We start from the raw sequence: 20042 nt of genomic DNA, 5'->3' as shown, positions 1-20042 counted from the left end.
TGTGGCCCCAAGTGAGGCCCTACCCCCTGCCTTGGGCACCGGGGGTAGTCGCAGAGTCAGCTTTTTCAGCCTAGTTCTAATTCTGAACGCCTGAGCTTGGTTTTAGAAAATATGGTCACTGGAGCCGTAAGGGCCGTCTGGTAGAAATCCTCTGCTCCTGGCATCAAGTCAGGTACCAGGTGGTGGAGGTACAGGCGTACTCAAGTGGTCTTGGCCCGGCGGGGGCTGGGAGCCTCTTTCACCCTCTTGTGGGCCTGTCAGCCTCTCAACCAGGGCCCGGTGGGTCAGGGGAAGATGAGCAGAGACGGCCTGGGCGGATGGGGCAGGCAGGTGGATGACTAGAGTGGGGACACAGAGAGGGAACTCTGGGGAAGATGAGAGGCCTGCAGAGAGGCTCCAAGCCGCCATCCACTCGTGCAGTCAGGCAGCTAAAGAGGTGACCCAGGGCTATCAAAGCAGGGAAGTGGGGCCAACCCCTCCCCACCCGGCTGCCCTAGCAGAGGAGCAGGCCTGGCACCCCACCTGCTCCGCCCGGTGCCGAGGCCATCTGAGCAGAGCAAGATGTCAAAGAGAAAACCCCAAATCGGATTGAGGCTCCTGCTCCCCCTTAATGAGGTTCATTATCAGCGGCTCTGATCCTTGTAAAACCCAGCAGGCCGGATTAGGGGCAGCCTCTCTAATCTGGCTGACTCCTCCCTGCTGAGCAGCCAGTCCAGGCCGGCTTTCACAAACAAGCCCTCTCTCCTTCCTCCAGGGACAGCGGAGATGTAGACCACCTGGCTGAGGAGGGCCAGGCAGGTGCAAGCCAAGGTTCCTGGAGCAGGGCTGAGAGCACCCGGCCAGGGGCTCCCTAGGAGGGTGGGGAGGAGGTGGCATGGAGGGGCTCCGGGCACAGAGAGCTCTGTGGGCAGTGGGGGACAGCCCGTCCAGGAGTGAGAGGCTGTGACAAGGCCCCTTGATCCCCCGTGAGGTGACTGGATCCCAGATGAGGCTGGGTTTTGCATATTCTCTCCAGACGTGGACAGGCTTCCCTGGGTGGCCCAGCGGTAAAGAATGTGCCTGCCAATGCAGGAGACACGAGTTCGATCCCTGGGGTCGGGAAGATCCCTTGGAGGGGGAAATGGCAACCCACTCCAGTATTCTTGCCTGGGAAATCCCACAGACAGAGGAGACTGATGGGCTACAGTCCATGGGGTCACAAGAGTTGGACACGATTGAGTGAGTAAACAACAACAGCAATCCAGACCTGGATGCTAGTAGCAAGTTAAAGAACACACCGGTGCTTGCCTTAACAAAATAATTTATTCCACAGCCCCTGCTAACAGTGGAGGGGAGTGGGAATCGAGCCTGCGGACAGCATCACCCTCCCCTCTGACCCTTTTAACCTCTACACGATGGGAGGTGACCCTCGAGAGGAACGGCCCTCTCCTCGCTTTGGCTCCCCCCACAATCATAGATTAGCATCTATTTTGGAGACTAAAATCAAAAGACAGAAGACCCAATGCGGTTTGAGCCCAATTGGGTTGAGCCCAATGCGGAAAGCACATTCAGAGCAAAGGCTTCACTGGCCCTCTCACAGCTAAGGCACTAGAGACCAGATAGCCCTCCATAAACCCCACACCCCAGCCCGGTACCGTCACACACCGGCTCCAGCCTGTGTTCCTCCTGTACCCAAGGTTTGGGAAGGGAGCCAGCCAGAGGCTCTCCTCCCAAAGACCTCACCTGGGAGAACAACAGGACTTCCAGAAGCTTCCAGGACCCCTTCCAAAGCCAAACCCCACCCGGGGGTTGGGGCGGGGGTTCTGAGGGGCTGGAGGATGGGCAGGCACAGAGGGCCACAGGCAGTCCTTCCTTCTCTGGCGCAAAGGGCTCTTTGCAGCAGGATGGACGGAGTCCCGGGAAGCAGGGAGGGGGTCCACTCCAGTCCCGGGGCCCCTCCTCTGGAGAGGGGAAGCCTTGGACACTGCAGCCTCATCAGCCCCAGTTTAGGGCCAACACCAAGCGGGAAACACTGAAGCTTCGGGGAGAATGAGGCAGGACTTCAAATAAGCTGAAAAAGAGGAATTTGGCGCTGAGAGGCTGGGGACGGAGCCTCCCGACCCCGCTGCCCGAGGCTGCCCTTGCCCGTGCTGGCAGATGGACCCGGGCCCTCTGCACGTCTCCCTATGTATGGACCATCCCTTTCCTGAAGCCCCAGGGAGGTTTCACTTCAGCAACTGGTTTCGCTGGGTGTCCCCGGCCAAGGAGCAAGGGGAGGGAGGCAGAGAGGGCTGGAAGAGCCCGTGGACAGCAGCTTCCTATCCTGCCCCCATCCCGAGTTGGACAGCTCAGGCGGTGGGGAGGCTGGCATAGCCCTTCAGAGCCCTTATCCTGGCCCGGAAGTAGGTGTACACGGCCAGCAGGCCCATGAAGGACAGGGAGTAGAGCCCCACGCAGAGGCTAATGTCTAGGTGGGAGAAGTTCCCGCCCAGCATCTGCAGCCACTGGCCCTGGCCCTGCCCGGCCCCAGCCTCGGGCTCCCTGTCAGGGATGCCCGCCAGCTGCTGGGAGCTGCGGCCCACTCGGCCCAGCTCTGAAGGGCCTCCAGGGAGGTTCCTCCCAGCCAGGAACTCAGCCAACAACACGGCTCCTGTGTCTCTCCTGCTCAAGCGCTGCTCCCTCTCTGGTTGCTTTGACTTATCCCTGTGAAGCTCCACTACGTGCTCAGGAGCTCCCGGGTCTGGCTCGTCTGTGGCCGCACCAAGGCCAGCCTGCATCTTGGGGTGATTTGCCCCAAGTCCCGCCACTGGGATGGTGCCTCCAGGGGCCTTTATCCCTGAGCCCACCGGGATCTCAGCCTTCTCAGGGGCCAGGGTAACATTTCCGGTTGCCAGCTCCAGCTCCACCTGTTTTGGGATGACTGCCATCCTCTCTGCACCCCTCCAGGGGCCCGGCCCAGCTGAAGGAAAGTCTAGGACGATGTTGCTTGGGGAGAAGTGGGTCTTCAAGAACTTGAGGATGTTGTCCAGGTCCCACACAGGCGTGCCCCGGAGTTCATTGTGGCAGGCGGAACAGAGCTCGCGGGGTGGCCACTGCACCTTGGGGAACTGGGGGTCCTCGCTGGGGGCGCCTGGGGAGAGAAGCACACATACAGACTGCCTGTGACACACTGGACACCCAGAAACCCAGATCTCACCCTTCCATTCACGATGCCAGCTCCCTCATCTGCACAAAGTGGGCACCGCTGCCCCAGGAAAGGATATGCATGCAAGAGGGCAGATAACAGGCCTAGCACAGGGCCTGGCCCACAGCGGAGCCCACAGTAGTGCCCGTCTGGACAAGGCGGTTCCTCCTCACCCCCGCCACGCCACAGTTTCTCCCCCAGCCACTTCCCCGTGTCAACCCACTGTCTCTGTCACCTTCGCTGCTGGTTTGTACCCCTGGACCAGACAAGGGAAAGGGCGAGAAGACACAGAATGATCTGTCTGGCAGGCTTTGGTAGGTCCATTAGCATTAACCCTCTTTGCATTTTTCTGAAAGTTCCCATATTTCACATGAGTAAAGATACATTCTTTATGTAATGTTTTTAAAGCAAGAGTTCAAGGCACATGGTAGTTTCGAGGCTTCTCCTGCACCCCCTGCAGCCCTCTAGGGTAGGTAGCGGGTAGTGGAACTCTGGGCTTCCTTGGTAGCTCAGCTGGTAAAGAATCCTTCTGCAACGCAGGAGAGCCCTAGGTTTGATTCCTAGGTCAGGAAGATCCCCTGGAGAAGGGATAGGCTACCTACTCCAGTATTCTTGGGCTTCCCTGGTGGCTCAGATAGTAAAGAATCTGCCTGCAATGCGGGAGACCTGGGTTTGATCCCTGGGTTGGGAAGACCCCCTGGAGGAGGGCATGGCAACCCACTCCAGTATTTCTGCCTGGAAAATCCCCATGGACAGAGGAGCCTGGTGGACTACAGTCCCATAGGGTTGCAAAGAGTCAGACACGACTGGGCGACTCAACACAGCACAGTGAAATTTCCTCCTCAGGTGGGTCCCAAGGGCTGGGCGCCTGGATCGGGGAAAGGACACTCAGGAGAGAGACAGGAAGTTGCCTTTCCTGCCAGGCTGCTGGAGCCCCAAGCGGGGCCAGCTCTGTGGGCAGAGCCCCAGGCTGAGCCCCAGAGGACCTGCCACCGGCCCCTTGCCCAGCGTCACCTGGGGAATGGCAATCAGCTCATCTCTCTTGGAGGAGGCACCTCTATTAAAGGTTTTATGGGGGAAAAAAAAAGTGGTTGGGCAGAATGAAGCAGCAGCAGCAAGTGATGTAAAAATCAGAATTGTAAAATCAGAAGGGTTATTTTTGGGGAGGGAGCAACACGGAGATTCCAAGGGTTCAGTGAGAAGTGATAGCGAGCAGGCCTTGCAAAGTGAGCACTCCATTTGCACCTGCTCATTATTGTTACTGGCTGATCCGAAAGGGCAGTCCTAGAGAGAGTAAGGGCACTGACTTCCTGGCCCTCCAGCAGCATCTGGGCCCCCGGGAAAGCCGGGAGCCTGCAGGTCACACAAGGCTGGAGGCTCAGATGAGCTTTTGGTGGCAGGGGCGGGGCAGGGGCAGGGAGAGAAGGAGTGGGAGGAGAGATGGCACGTGTCTCCTTTAGAAGTCCACCAGGAGGCCCCAGGAGATGCAGACAAGGGCAGCCGCCTGCACGCCACCTGCTCCACTGGCTCCTTTAACCTCGGCCTGCCCTAGGCCTTCTCCCCCGCCTCCCACTCCTGGGAGGTCTGTCCCAGCCAATCGCACTTTCTCTCTCCCTGCAGAGCAGCCCAGGCTTCCATCCACAGATGGCTGCTGGTCACCCCTGGAGTTTAATGCTTTTGTCTGTGGGACCCATCAGACTCCTTAACACAGGGGAATAGAAAACACTATAAACAAGGGAAACGCAGAAGACAAGGCCTCGTCCTGTGAGAATCGGTCCTTGGCTTCCAGGAAGGTTTTTCTTCTCAAGCACATTTTATCATTAGACCCCTCCCAGGGGGGTGGAAAAACCCAGCTCTTTTCTCTTTATTGGTTTGAGAAAGGGGTCAATAGCCAGGAAGCAGAACAGGGAAGCCAGGAAGAGGGACCCCAGCGGGCCAGAGGGAGTGGCCATTGTGTTGGGCAGAGAGAGAGCAACGGCATTGGAGGCCCAGGATCTCAGGGTGCCGAAACCTCAGTCTCCTCATCTAGAAAATAGGTCTAGTGATGCTGGCGTACATCAGCAGGGCTGGGAGAGCCCGTGAAGGGGCTCTGGGTGTTAAGCAACAACATGGAGTGTTACCTAGGGGGACAGTCAGGGTCCCGTCTCCTGCCTCTGGTCCAAGACTCCCAAGTTCCCCCACCTCACCCTCCCTCTGCAGGTGACTCTGGCCTTGGAGATGGCCCTTCCTTACCTGCGAGGCGAGCGTTGACCTTGTTGTGGCTGGACCAGAACCAAAGGACGGCGCTGTTCAGACTCCCCACCCGGTGCATGGAGCCAGAGGCCATCTGCTCAAAGTGGCCAGCGCACTCTCGGCAGCCGAAGAAGAAGCGGACGTAGCCCCGGATGGCTTGGAGGACTTCCTGGGCCTTGGCTACAGGGAAGAGGAGATGTCAGTCACCGGGGGCCCTGCAGGTTGCTTGGCCCTGCCGACCCCACCACCAGCCCCATCACAGGCCCACCACGGCCTCCTCTGCATAGGGCACACACACTGGGCCCAACTGATGCGGGGACTGGTCTCTTCGCCTACTTCACCTTCCAGGGGTGATCACAGCTCTGACTCCATCCCCCACCCCAGACTCTTAAACCTCAGTCTCCCTTGTCTGACTCTTATCCAGGCCCTCATCACTTCCTGACACTTAGGATAGAGTCCAAACTCATCGTCAGGACACTCAGGCTCTTAGAGATGTGGCTGGAGAGTTAAGCAGGGGCTGGAGCGCCCACCACCAGACCTGTGGGTCCCTACCCTGCCCCTCCTGCTTCAGGCTTCCTGTCGTGACCTGCTCTCCATTGTGTCTCCTCCCTTGGGCACTACAACACCCAGAGCCCATCCTGATCTGGCTCTGCACATCCCCTAATTTGTCTCCATCTCTCCTCAGCCCCCTCATGCCCTCCCACTGGGGTCTCTGGACTGGCAACATCACAGGCTCTGAGCCTCTTCTTGCTCCGACATGGGCTCCTCCCTGAAGATACCACTGCTCCCTCAAGCCCGCCCTTCTTGAACCCCTTTGTCTTCCACACTCCACACACCTCAGGGCTGGAGGTGGTGGAAGCACCCTCCCTGCTGCTGGCTGCATGCAGACTCTGTCTCCTTCCTGCAGTGAACCCCCAGCCCTTTAAAAGCCCGTCTCCTAGTCCCACCCCTCTGCCCACTGGGACCGCAGCACCCTGCTCTCTGTCCTGCTCACCACCACTCCCTGGGCCCTTGGTTTTAGCAACTTCGGTGTCCACACCAAGGTGTGCCTTGCCTCTCACCGCCTCAGTCCCCTCAGCTCCTGCGTCCACCCCCAGCGCTCCTTTTGCCTGCCCTCATGCTCTATACCTCACCCCTCTTGCCTCCTCCAAGATTTCACTCCTGTCCATATTTTCATTTGCTATGGCATCATCCATTTCCTCCTTGTATGAGCTCCTTCCGACAGAAAAAAATAACTACAATAAAGAAATTTCTCTCTGACCGGGGTCATACCCCAATCACTCCCCCAGTACCTCCAACTTCTCCCCGGCTCTTCTCTCTTCAGCCCAATCCACCCAGGCCTTTCTCTCCACTAAACCCTGAAACAGCTCTTGCCAGCGAGGTCCTCCCTTGGTATCACCTCCCCCAGCACAGCAGCATCCACTCAGCTGGGTCCTCTCTCTTGATACTCTTTATGTTGGGGGCCTTCTTGAAATTGCAACGGCAGCTCTTTCTCAGTCTCCTTTGCTGGCCCCTGCTCTCCACCGAGCAGAGGTCTGGAAGCTGAATGCCCCAGAACTCAGGCCTATTTGCACTCTTCTCTGCCCACCCTCTAATGCACTCATCCAGTCCCCAGGTCTTAACTACCATCTACATGCTGACGACCACAAGATTTGTGTCTCTGTCATGGACCTCGGCCCAGAACTGCGGGCTGACTGTCTGCATCTCCATTCACAGATTCCACAGCTGCACACGGTTATGTGTGCCCTCTCCCCATCTACTACCACCCCCGAGCCTTCCCATTTCTCGGCTCACAGAACCATCATCCAACAGACGTTCAGGCCCAAGTCCAGGGTCCGACCAAAGTCCTTCATCCTGCACATTCTTTATCCAATTCCTCATTGAGTCATATCAGCTCTGCCTTTAAAACATACCCAAATCTGCCCTTCTTACACGTGCTCACCTAACAACTCCAGTGTGAGCTGCCACCACCTCTCCGGGACAAGTTCTACAATGTCCTAACTGGCTGCCCTGCTTCCACCTTGCCCTGCTCTAGCACACCCTCCACCCAGTCATCTCTCTAAAGCATCAATCGTGTACATCCCTCCCCTGCCAATGGTCTCCGGTAGATTCTCATAATGCAGGGACTGAAATCCAATTCCCTCCCTCCCCAGGACCTCCAAGTGCCCACCTCCTCTCCTGCAGCCCTCTCCTGGCCCACTCTGGGGCTGCAAACCGCCTGACTTGTTTCCTGCTCTTTCCAGTCCTTGACCTGTGTTACGGGCTGAACTGCGTCCTCTAACGTTTTTATGCTGTAGTCCTAATGCCAGTCCTTCAGAATGTGACTGTATTTGGACACAGCATCTTTAAAAAGGTGATTAAGTGAGAATGAGGTCACCGGGGTGTATCCTGTTGCAATATGACTGGTGTCCTTGTAAGAAGGGGACATTTGGACACAGCCAGGAACACCCAGAGGGAGGACCATGTGACGACCCAGGGAGACGACGGCCATCTACAAAACCAAGGAGAGGCCTCCGTGGAACCCACCCTGCCAACGCCTTCATCATGGACTTCCAGCTTCCAGAACGTGAGAAGACACGTTTCTATTGTTTAAGGCCCAGTGTGTGGCAGCTCGTTGTGGCGGCCTGAGCAGATTCAGGCGGCCCCGGGGGGCTCCTGTCCCAGACATCCCACCACTGCTTCCCTCTCCCCAATCAGGTCTCAGCACTGGGCCCCTCCTCAGAGGAGCCTCCCCCAGCCAGCCAGCCCGTCTGAACACGCAACCCCTCCCCAGCCCTTCACCCCACCACGGGCTCTGTCTTCCTCACAGACTCACCATCACACCTGAAGTGATCTATCCGTGTGTTTACTGTCTGTCTCCTGCCACTGGAATATTGTCCCCTCGAGGCAGGGATGTCTTGCTGCAAGCACTGCTATACCTGACCCCTAGCGTGGGGCCTGGCTCTTCAGAGACGCTCTGTAAATCGTGGCTGACAGACCGGCTGACTGTCCGCATGCCTGGCCACTCCTCCAGTTCCCTCTGTCTCTGCACAGGCCATCTCCTCCCTCCAGGACTCCGGTCCGTCTTCCCCCTCACTGACCTCCTCCTGCTCTTCCCAACATCATGGAGCACTCCCTCACTCCCCCACCCCCGCGCATCCTCCTTTCCCCGTTGCCCCTGGGCCCTGGCACACGGCCCGTCAGCCCTGTGCCCACCTGCCTCACAGTCCACTGGCGGCAGGGCACATCTCTCCCACCTTTGCGTCCTCCAGGCTGGGCCAGGGCCTGGAGTGAGCCTGGTGCCTCAGGGAACGGGGGCTGAACTGGGTGCCCACCCATGCAGTCGTTTCGTGTGGCTGAGAGGCAGGGTAAGTGACGGACAGCAGTTGCATGGTTTGGGGACAAAACAGGGCAAAGGGGGCAAGGTTTCCCCAGCTTCCCCTGGAAAATGATTTTTTCAGGGAGAAATACAATGAAGTTGTTCAGAGTCCATGGTATTAGCTGCATACATTGTGAAGAAGACATAGATTTTTTCTTTACAGGAATATAAAAAACAGAACTAGATCTCTTTCATGAAGAATAAAAATAAAGCAAGCTTGTAGCTTCGAGAAAGCCAGGGAGCAGCCTCACACCCCTGAGTTTGTGAGGCACCACCCCGGGGGCCATGAGCAAGACGGAGTGGCAGGACAGAGTGGCCTCTAGGCCCTCCTGCTCTGGGTCCACACTGGTCATGTGTCCCCAGCTGCAAACGCGGACTCCCCTAAGTTCAGGCCTGCAGCAGGGCGCCAGCAGAGGGCGGGATGGGGTGGGCTGAGGCACAGCGGGTGCCTGGGCCTCCACTCACCTCTTTCCTGAGGATGGTCTACACCTTCCTGAGCTGCCTGCACCGTCAGGAAGTGGAACAGGATCCACAGGGAGCAGGGAAAGCCCCGGAAATGCGGCTCACTCCCCTGGCAGCCCACCCAGTTCACCTTCTCCGCGATCACAGTGCCCTACGGGACACACAGGAGCATGAATGCATGTGCAGAGAAGAAACAGGAGTTGCGTGGGGAGTGGGGAGAGCAGCTTGCAGGAGACTCCAGTTCTGCACGCAGCCCTGACACAAACGGTCCCTTTTTCAGTCTATCGCCTTGAGGTGGGCGTTTCCCTTCCGCTGGTGACACCCATCAAACGAGCAGGAGGGCTGAGAGACGGTGACACAGCCCAAGTCATGTCCCTCCTCTAGCCTCAACCTCCCCCTCTGCAGAATGAGCGGTTCATCTCTAAGGGTCCTTCAGGCTTGACCCCGCCCCCCTACCACACACACACACACACACACACACACACACGTCTGTGAGGTTCTGCACCTCTGCTGGCTGACGTGCCCACCTGTGCAAACAGCAGTGACAGCAGGAGCCCAGAAAGCGCCCCTGGAGAGAAGCTGTGCTGAGGAGCCCGGCAGGCAACAGAGGGCTGTGGTTAAAAAGCTCTCCCACCAGGGATATCTCACAACCAGCTCTAAAGCCCAGCTTAACTACTTACTGGCTGTGTGGCCTTAGACACACACAGAGTTACTTGACCTCTGCTTCTTCATCTGCCCAATGGGAACAGTATCTGCCTTCTACTAATGTTGTAAGGATTAAGTGAGGTCTGGAGAGAGAGCGCTCAACAGATGGCGGTTCACTCGTGACCAACACAAGGACTCAACCAAGACTACAGCCTCCTTCCTAAATGCGGATTGGTGAGGAGGTCAGAGGGGACAAGGTGGACCCTTCTGCTCCCATAGATATGGAACATGGAGGAGAGCTTCTTTGCCTCCCAGACTCACCTCCTTCCTGCTGTCCAGCGCATTTTTAAAGAAACCGTATGGAATTTTCTTTCTCTGCTGCTTCTTGAGCCAGTCGTTCATGGAGTGCAGGAAGTTCTGGACTAAGGGCCGGCCACGGAAATACTATGGAAGCAATAAGTGGACAGTGAGAAGCAATTCGCCGGGGGTTCCCCTGGGGAGGGTAGTGGGGGTGGGCGGAAGGGGGCTCAGGTATGTTCTGGAATGTTCCAAAAGCACCAGGAAAACATTCTAAGACCCAAATGTGAGGAGAGAAAAAAAAAACACCCAAATGTGGGCTCCTCACTCACTACCTTTGCCCTGGGACACCGGAAGGTGAGGCAGAGGGCTGGGCAGAGGTGCTCAGTGGAGCTGGGCCCTCAAGGCTGCCCCTACTCCAGGCTGCAGGCTGGGGCTCTGACCCCTGACCACACACCCACTGGGGGGAAGGCCGAGCACCTGTGTCACTGCCCAGGGCGGCTGGGACCCCTGTGCCACACGGGCCTCTGTTCAGGTAATCTTCTGATACAGCAGCTGATTAGTGAACTGACCAGCTGGGCTGGGCTGGCAAATGGCCTTTCATTTGTATTCCACGGGCTGCCAGTGGCGACCAGGCAGCACAGGGGCCAGAGCCGAGATCCAAATCTTGATGGGAACTCCCCGTAGTCTCTGAGGAGCAGGAAAAGCTACTCTGAAGATAAGTCAACTCAAATCTGATTAGTATCAGCACTTTAAAACCACAAGGACTCCAGGGAGGAGGATGGATGTGTTGTGTGTGTGTGTGTGTGCACGCATGAGCACATGCACGAGCATACCGGGGGTGGGGGAAGGAGAGAGGGGGCTGCAGTAGCAGAGCAGGTCAGAAAAATCATCAAGAAGGTCAGAAGGACAATATAGAGAAACCTGGAGGACAAGAGCACAGAGAAACATTTGTAAGAAGAAGGAAGCTGAAGACAGGAATGATCCCTAAACAGAAAAACCTGCCAAGGGATCCAGTCTTCTGAGGGAGTCATGGCGTGTTCTTATCAAACCTCCGGGCAGGACACTGTCCCCCAGCGGGAGAAATGGCCAGAAAGAATCCTGTGCTTTGACACGCTGCCTCTTGGTCAGCTCACACTGGCCTCTGGGTTCTCAACACAAATTTATAGCTTCAAGTCAGCGTTTCCTCACTGACCTTCACCCGCTGTCCTGATTAGGAAAGATGACGCCCTCTAAGGCCACGGTGTCAGGAGGAAGGATGAATTAAGGGGCTCTGGACCACAGGGAGTCACCCTGTGCTGGGAGCAGGGAAACTGTGGTGACCACATGCCACCTAGTGGCCAGTCCTGCCAGCTGCTTCCGTGAGGGAGCAGGGAGATTCCCTGCTGGGCCACAGGGCAGACCCACAGCTGACAGGTCCCTGAGGCTGAGCAGGAGGAGGGAGCTCTATGCCCCCCAGACTTTCTTCGGCGCCCCAGGCACGCAGTGGGAAAGGGTGACGGTTAGCTCAGACATGCATGTGATGCGACGATGCTAGAACCCACCTGTGGGGTTTTGTTCTGAGAAATACAGATAAGCTAAAACACAAAGGAGCACTCTTCAGAGTCTGACACCTTGTCAGAGGTCAAGGAATGGGGTGTGTGTGCGCGCGCTCTGTCATGTCTGACTCTTTGTGACCCCACAGACTGTAGCCCATCAGGCTGCTCTGTCCATGGAATTTTCCAGGCAAGAATACTGGTAGTGGATGGCCATTTCCTACTCCAAGGGAATCTTCCCAACGCAGAGACCTGAGTCTCTTGCATCTCCTGCCTTGGCAGGTGGATTCTTTACCACTAGCACCATCTGGGAAGCCCCTCAAGGAATGGTTCAGTTCAGTTCACTCCACTCAGTTGTGTCTGATTCTTCGCGACCCCATGGACCACAGCACACCAGGCCTCCCTGTCCATCACCAACTCCCGGAGTCTACTCAAACTCACCTCCATTGAGTCAGTGATGCCATCCAACCATCTCATCCTCTGTCACCCCCTTCTCCTCCTGCCCTCAATCTTTCCCAACATCAGGGTCTTTTCAAATGAGTAGCTGCTCCTATTACTGCTACTCAGGAAGAAGCAACCACACAACAAGGGTACGGCCAGAAGTCTCTACAGTCTCAAGGGCTGTGCTGCTCGGCTCAGAGGCTTCCAAGCCTGTGCCCTCTGGCCCACGGCTCCTACCTCGAGTCTGCCTCTGCCCCAGGGCCAGCCCTCTCCTCTCTGAGGGGCGTGTCTTCCAGCAGGGAGGACTTCACCCCAAACTCAGTTCCAGCACTGCTGAGGGCAGAAGCTCGGTGGGCAGCACTTAAGCCTCTGCCTGGTCAGGACTTTCCTGGGTCGAGTTCTTTTTCCTCACACGGGGTGGGGGGCGCAAACCAAAACCAGCTCTGAGTCCAGCTGAGAGACACAAGCAGCACTCAGTTGACAGCCCCCCTGGGAGGAGTCCTTCAGAGAGGACTGGCCTGTGGGGTGAGGGGGTCCCTCCCAGCTTCCTGGCTGCCCCTCCTCATGTGTCGAGCAGGAAGACAGCCTACAGAACTACTCCAGGATTCTTCCCCTCTCCTGATTCTCTGGGCCAGCCACCCCGGGCCTCAGCCACTTGAGAACCAAGCAGCTCACAGGGCCGGTGGGGAAAGGCTCTATTATCAGATGGGGCTGAAGAACAGGGGCCCTGTCTGCATGGGACACGTGAGAGGGGCCGAAGGCTGTCTCGGCTGAGATTGGAATGGCATGATGGCGAGCACTCACCACCTCCCAGGGTCCTCGGTGTAACCACACCTGCCCGTCACTAAGCCAAGTGGACCAGGAGGTCAGGACTGGTGAGGTGGGACAAGGGGCTAGGAAGGCAGCAGTTCCCGAGGGAGAGGTGCAGACCACCCCCAGAGGGAGCCCCAGCTGCCCCAGACCTGCGCCAGAAGGAGGGGCTCAGACCTGCCCCCAGGGCGAGGGCGGCTGAGTCAGCAGTCAGCCTCTGAAGGGGATGGAGCCCGCATCTGACTCAGCATCCTGGGCAGCCAGAGCCTTGGGATTTAAGTAGGGCAGCGCTGGCAGGGGGCCTAGAGCAACAGAGAAGGGTGTGGGGAGGGAGGAGGCAGCAGGTGCAGAGAGAGGAGGCAGCCGGCATCTCGTCTTCAGAGATGAGGAAGGAGCATGGCAGAGAAAGGGCCAGCTCTAAACCTGGAGAGGGTGTGTGTATGTGTGTGTGTGTGTGTAAGGAGCATGGCAGAGAAAGGGCCCAGCTCTAAACCTGGAGAGGGTGTGTGTGTGTGTGTGTGTGTGTGTGTAAGGAGCATGGCAGAGAAAGGGCCCAGCTCTAAACCTGGAGAGGGTGTGTGTGTGTGTGTGTGTGTGTGTGGTGTGTGTAAGGAGCATGGCAGAGAAAGGGCCCAGCTCTAAACCTGGAGAGGTTTGTGTGTGTGTGTGTGTGTGCACGCCTGGAGGTGTGTATGTGTGTGTTAGTCGCTCAGTCGTATCCAACTCTTTGCAACCCCATGGACTGTAGCCCACCAGACTCCTCTGTCCATGGGATTTCTCCAGGCAAGAATGCTGGAGTAGGTTTCCATTTCCTCCTCCAGGGGATCCTCCCAACCCAGGGGTCAAACCATGGTCTCTTGTATTGGCAGGCGGATTCCTTACCATCTGAGCCATCAGGGAAGCCAGCTTAGATTAGCTGTGCTGTGCTTAGTTGCTCAGGCATGTCCAATTCTTTGCGACCCTGTGGACTATAGTCTGCCAGGCTCCTCTGTCCGTGGGATTCTCCAGGCAAGACTACTGGAGTGGGTTGTCATTTCCTCCTCCAGGGGACTGAACTTGGAACCTCAGTTCAAACCCTGGCCATGACACCTCCTCCCGGGAGGCCTAAGGCAGGTCTCTTGGGTAACCTGCACCTCCTAAGGGGGGTAGTACTAGCCACCCTGAAGCGAGACTGAGAGGATTAAATGCCTGACACATATCGGGTCCTGCGTAAGCAGGAGCTGCATGTAAGCATGGCTACTAATGTGGAGGAGCCACGCTGGCAGGAAACTACAGACGAGGAATGCAAGGCTGAGGCCAGGGAGCTCCCTCTGACTCTGAGTCTGAGAGGGGAAAGAAGAGACTCAGAGAAGCCTTCACTGCAGCATCCACAGCTTCTCCTTTCCCAGTGATCACGACGGGGAGTGAGAGGCCACGCTCCAGGCTCGGCCTGAGGCAGAGGACTCAGGCAGGCAGACGTGTGCAGGTGGGAATACCCCCCGGGCATCTGGCGCCATGTCCCACCTACCTCCCTGCACAGGGGAAGGGGGCTGTCCCAGGGGGCTGGGGGGCGCGTGACTGGGGCCGCAGGGCAGCAGCCCACGGTGGACTGCGACAGCTGGTGGGTCCAAAGATCCGAACCCAACCACGAGCTCCAGAGGAAGGGGCCGGGCTGACTCCTCCAGGAGGGCACAGCACCGGCCTGCAGGGATGCACACGGGTCCCATGTGGAGCTTTGGAATGAGGGGCCCCAGGGCCCCGCTCACCTTGGCCAGCACTGCCATGAACTTTTTCAGGGCCACCAGGCGCTGCCCCTCCAGGACGGAGAACTTGCCCACTTCTATCCGGAGGATGTAGTGCAGTGCGGATTCCAGGTCAGCCATGTAGATCTTGGAGCTGAGGACCCAGAGGGAGCCAGGAAGAGAAAGGGGTGATAACTGTGGGCAAGGGGCAGAGGAGGAGCACCCAGGGCCATAGGGAGAGAAGAGGAGGCACTCCTGATGGTCACAGAGTCCTACATGCTCACATTTGGCTCTGCCAGTAACTAGCTGTGTGACCCTGGGTGGATTACTTAACGTGAGCCTCAACTCCTCATCTGTGAGATGGGGAGAGTAACAACTTGCTCACAGGTAGGTTGCTGAGAGGATTAAACAAAAGCACAAACACAAAACCCTCGCTAGCTCCTGGCATAGAATGGGGTCTTCTCTCTGCAGGCCCACAGCCCCACCCCTCCTAGCACTCACAAAAGACCACAAGGAGAAGACTGAGCTTCATGCTCTGATCTGAACAAAGACTCCGAGGGACAGATGAGTAGACCCACAGGGGCACCCACACAACAAGGCTCTGGGGAAGCCAAGCCCTCTGAAAGACCATGGGTTCGGCTGGCTGCCAAGGCTGAGAATGGGGGTTTGGAAATGGGGAAGTGGGGTTTCCAGTTATTTTGATTGCTGCTCTTGCAGCTGCCAGACGGTGGGCATCAGGCAGGGATCCATCTTACACCTCTTGGGCTGACCCCAGCCCTGGGAGAAGGGTTGCAGGCTCCGCGCTGGCTGCTCCACCCCATGCCCATCACTGCTCTTGTGGGATCTGGGCCCAGGGACCTGAAGGACAGGCTGCTTCTTTACCCTTGCCTCCTGACCCCTGGGTTCTGGTCTCGTTCTATGGTGGGCTAGCCCTGGGAGCTTGGGCAACTCAGCCCACCTCTCTGGCCACAGTGATCTCAAGGTAAAACGAAGTTCTGCCCCTCCTGCTCCTGAGGTGGTGGGGAGTCAGCAAGGTCAGCTGACGGGTGGGCACTGTGGCCACCTGCGCTTTACCCTCCTGCCCGAGTCCCCTCTCTCTGCTCCCTTTCTGTGTCCTGGAGTCTCAGTTTCCTTCTGTGTTCTGCGTCAAGGAGTGGCCCCCGACTAGAGGGGCTAACGACAGAAGTACCAGCAGAGCCCAGCACACATGGCTAGAAGTGCCAGCCATCACAGCAATCTGAATAGTCCGAAGAATTATAATGTGAATAATTACAATGATCACTCTCACCTTCTCTTTCCTTCTCACCCGATTTACTAAAAACCTCTCCATTAGCACTTTCCATCCTTAGAGTCCCTCATGCTGGGATGCAAAATCCTTCCTGGAATCTGATGACCCCACTCCCTGTTCTCTTGTGCAGCGCCCTGCTGGAGACCACCCTCTGGACTCAGCTCTGAGCTTCCTGCTCAGCCATTTCCACGCGGTACACTCCTGGGGGCCAGAGCAAGAGTCCACGGCCATGTCTCCCTGCCCAAGGCAGAAATTCTACTCCCAGGGCGGGGCTCAAGAGGCTGAGAGAGAAGAACAGTTTCCTCGTGCTTACAGCTGAGCACAAAGATACTGACTACCCTGAAGAAAAGTAGTGAGCTCCTTGACCCCAGAGGCGTTCAAGTGAGGTCAGGTGCCTCCCCAGAAGGGATGCTGTGAAGGGACTGTAATCTCTGGGCAGGGACCACACCTGCCCTGCACGATTGGTATTTCTGGTGCCTAGCACATAGCAGGTACTCAAATCTGTGTTGGAGAAATAATTGCTTGGGTGGGAAGTTGTTTTGGAGGCTGCAGATCATCCTCCCAAGCCGATTCTAATTGGTCTTGAATAGAGTTAAGCTTAAGGAATGTGGGCATCAGAAAGTATGCATTCCATCGTGAAGAACGCAGTCGTCAGATGCTGCTGCCCCAACAGGACGACTCTCCAGTGCGTGGCCAGCAGCCCAGGTCCCCCTAAGGCCAAGGCCAGCCCTGTGGAGTCAGGCTTGTGGCAAGGGACAGTGTGTGGAAGGAAGGGGTGGGCCGGGGGGCTGTGATCCGAGGAGAGGGTGGGGAGGGGAAGGGATGAGGCAAGGCCTTACCGATCTGCAACTTTCCACACGGTGGGAGCCACCGCGCTGGTGGTAGCTGGCGCAGCTGTGGTCTGGACAGCCCCCCTGGTGCTCCCAGAAAACTTCCGCAGGTAAGTGGTGTAGAAAGATCTGGATTCTGTAAGCCTGTGAGGGAAGGGAATCACCGGGGAGAGGCAGTGAGCTCGAAGGAGTGAAACCCCAGAGCTAACTCATGACAAAGAGAGAAGGCTGGTGGGTCCCCTGACGAAAATGTTTATCAAGAAATATTTGAACTTGGTTTGATCTTATCCTCAGTGAGGTCAAAAGCGAGGCACCCCTGCCTCATGTTAACCTTTCTATTCACTGGCCATGCTGTGCCAAGTCTGTTTAACACCAGCCTGAAATCAAAATCCCACCTGGGAAAGAGGCTGGGCCTGTGAATTCCTCGACCTGCCCCAGAGAGGTGGGGCGGGGGGAGCAGGGCACAGGGCACTTTCGGGAGCAGGTGGGTCTCCTGGGGAGAGTGCTACTTCTGGCTGCAGACTGGACTGTGGGTCTGATGATCCTCCCCAGAGACCAAAGATACAAAGTGGCGTGTGTGGCCTCAAGGAAGTACACAAGCTGGCTCCAAGGTACCAGAGGCGACATCACGCCCCAGGGAGGTCAACGGAAGTTTGATACCTGACTGAAAAAAAAATCACAGCCACAACCCCCCAAACCACTAAAATTCTCAAGTCTCTTCCAATCCTTTTGATCTCCCTGTCTTCTCATAAAGAGGAGTCCTCAGGGGCAGGCGATGCCTCCTAGACGGGGCCACTGGAGGGAAGGACGTGAAGCCCAGCAGTGTGACGGGACACCCCGGGGAGCCGGCATCAAGAAACATTGCTTTCCACTCCACTGTCCCAGACTGATGTCGATCAATGAGCAGATGGCGCGGAAGCAGCATCGTCACAAACCATTTTCCCCTTCACCAACTCCAAGAGCGGAAACAATGCCTCCGCTCCCACCAGGACTGGCACGTCCTGCCCCTCCCTGTCCCCACTGCCATCCTGCCTCCTCCCAGGCTGTGCTCCTGCTGAGCCCTGGCCCCATGCTGCCGGGTGGCCGGGAGGACCAGGGGCCACACTGCCCGGCCCCGGAGCGGGATGGCACTGACGGCCCCAAGAAGCGGCTCACTGGGCATCTTGGGCCGGCTGCGGTCTCCCTGGCCCTTGGGCCCCTGCCTGTGGGGCCGGGCGGACATCAATCATCTGCCTGAGGAGGGCACCAAGGCACCATCTGGCGCCATTTAATGGGCCATTCAGCAGCGGGAGCCTGACAGAGGGGCTGCGGCTGGCCTGATTGTTTTCTCTTGGCATTTTGGAACTGGCTATTGTCTGGCTCCTAATGAACTTTTCTGCAATTAGAAAACCAAAGGGAGGGAGGGTCAGGCATAGCTGAGTGCTTGCCAGGCCCGCAGCCTGCCAAGGAGTCTGTCTGTGAAGAGAGGAGGGTGGGGAATAGGGCCAGGGCTGCAGTGGGGTTGGTGCAGAAGCACTGGCACTGGCTGGGTGCTGAGTGTGCCAGGGACCTGGGCCTGGACTGCTGAGCTGGGGGGCGGAAGTGCGTGTGCAGCATCCTGGGCCCTGACTTCAGGCTGTAGACTCCCCGACCCTGCCGTAGGCAGACATCTGCTCCTCCTGCAGAGGGTGCTCCCTGCTTGCCCAGGGACTCCTCAGGAGACTTGCAAGGCAAAGAACTCATCAGCCCCTGTGAAAGGCTGGCGGCCTCTCCAGGCAGGAAGAAAGGAGAAACACAGGAATGGATAGGGGAGAGGGGTGGAGAGACACTCACGCGGGGACCCGGGAGAAGGAGCCATTCCGAGACAGCAGGTAGCAAGACGGGAAGTTGGTGACACCAAACCTGTTCACCACGTCACGCTCTGTGTTCAGGACCCTGCGCACTGCTATGCCCTGGTGCTGCGACAGGTCCAATGTCACCTGCAGAGACAGGGGAACATCGGGGCGGAGTGGCCACTGGGCAGAGGGAGCCCTGGGCATGCGCCTGGGTGACAGCTGTGCTCCAGCAAGACTCTCAGTCTTTCCAAGAGGAGGCTTTCATGATGAGTGACAACCACCAACCACATCCAACCCACAGCAAGGCGTGCAAATGCTGCCTCCTTGAACTGTGCAGGCCACGTGTCTCAAATCTTTGAGGACAGTCCCAATTTAATGTAATTTTCTTTCCAATGAATTGCAAAAGGCATAATAAAATGTGGTTTCATTTTTATATCTGTACATCAGCAGATGAATGGATAAGAAAGCTGTGGTACATATACACAATGGAGTATTACTCAGCCATTAAAAAGAATGCATTTGAATCAGTTCTAATGAGGTGGATGAAACTGGAGCCTATTATACAGAGTGAAGTAAGCCAGAAGGAAAAACACCAATACAGTATACTAACGCATATATATGGAATTTAGAAAGATGGTAACAATAACCCTGTGTACGAGACAGCAAAAGTGACGCTGATGTATGGAACAGTCTTATGGACTCTGGGAGAGGGAGAGGGTGGGAAGATTTGGGAGAATGGCATTGAAACATGTAAAATATCATGTATGAAACGAGATGCCAGTCCAGGTTCAATGCACGATACTGGATGCTTGGGGCTGGTGCACTGGGATGACCCAGAGGGATGGTATGGGGAGGGAGGAGGGAGGAGGGTTCAGGATGGGGAGCACATGTATACCTGTGATGGATTCATTTTGATATTTGGCAAAACTAATACAATTATGTAAAGTTTAAAAATAAAATAAAATTAAAAAAAAAAAAAAAAGACTTCTACCTATGTCCCAAATCAGAAAAGCACTTAGACACAATGATTTTATTTTTAGAAAGAGTTAAGAGGGAGAAGAACCTGCCTGCCAATGCAGGAGATGTAAGAGAAGCAGGTTCGATCCCTGGGTTGGGAAGATCTCCTGGAGGAGGAAATGGCAACCCACTCCAGTATTCACGCCTGGAGAATCCCATGGGTAGGGAAGCCTATGGTCCATAGGGTCACAAAGAGTTGGACACGACTGAATTGATTAATTTAATTTCTCCTTCTTAATGCACTAGCATTAAGAAGGAGAAATATAATATTAGGTAGTATTTATTGAGTATGTATTGTGTTTTATATATAGATTGCTTCGTTTAATCTTCAAAAATAACATTCACTGTGAAATAGGAACAATTACTAGGAGACTAAGCCAGGTGGCCCAGAATACCATGGCTGCTTGGGTTTAAATCCTGGCCTGATCA

The 20042-nt window shown here is 56.4% G+C and overlaps 1 protein-coding gene across 2 annotated transcripts in view; it reads right to left on the bottom strand.

Annotated features, from left to right (window-relative positions):
* Positions 1-1283: 1283 nt before the first annotated feature.
* Positions 1284-20042, bottom strand: part of QSOX1 (quiescin sulfhydryl oxidase 1) — a 41567-nt gene continuing 22808 nt past the window's right edge. The window contains exons 6-13 of one of the 2 annotated variants that reach the window (XM_027565482.1): positions 18595-18740; positions 16792-16926; positions 14689-14818; positions 10182-10304; positions 9219-9366; positions 5396-5575; positions 2886-3109; positions 1284-2050 (exon numbers count right to left, since the gene is read on the bottom strand). In XM_027565482.1, the coding sequence (XP_027421283.1) occupies positions 2042-2050; positions 2886-3109; positions 5396-5575; positions 9219-9366; positions 10182-10304; positions 14689-14818; positions 16792-16926; positions 18595-18740 (1095 nt within the window). In that variant the 3' untranslated portion in view covers positions 1284-2041. Of the gene's footprint in view, positions 3110-5395; positions 5576-9218; positions 9367-10181; positions 10305-14688; positions 14819-16791; positions 16927-18594; positions 18741-20042 lie in introns of both variants that reach the window. The other variant, XM_027565481.1, reaches the window with a different exon arrangement.

The sequence above is a fragment of the Bos indicus x Bos taurus genome, chromosome 16 (assembly GCF_003369695.1).
Source record: "Bos indicus x Bos taurus breed Angus x Brahman F1 hybrid chromosome 16, Bos_hybrid_MaternalHap_v2.0, whole genome shotgun sequence".
In the NCBI taxonomy this organism is placed as follows: domain Eukaryota; kingdom Metazoa; phylum Chordata; class Mammalia; order Artiodactyla; family Bovidae; genus Bos; species Bos indicus x Bos taurus.
Note: the sequence above shows the minus strand (reverse complement) of the source record. Positions and strands in the feature narration are given on the sequence as shown.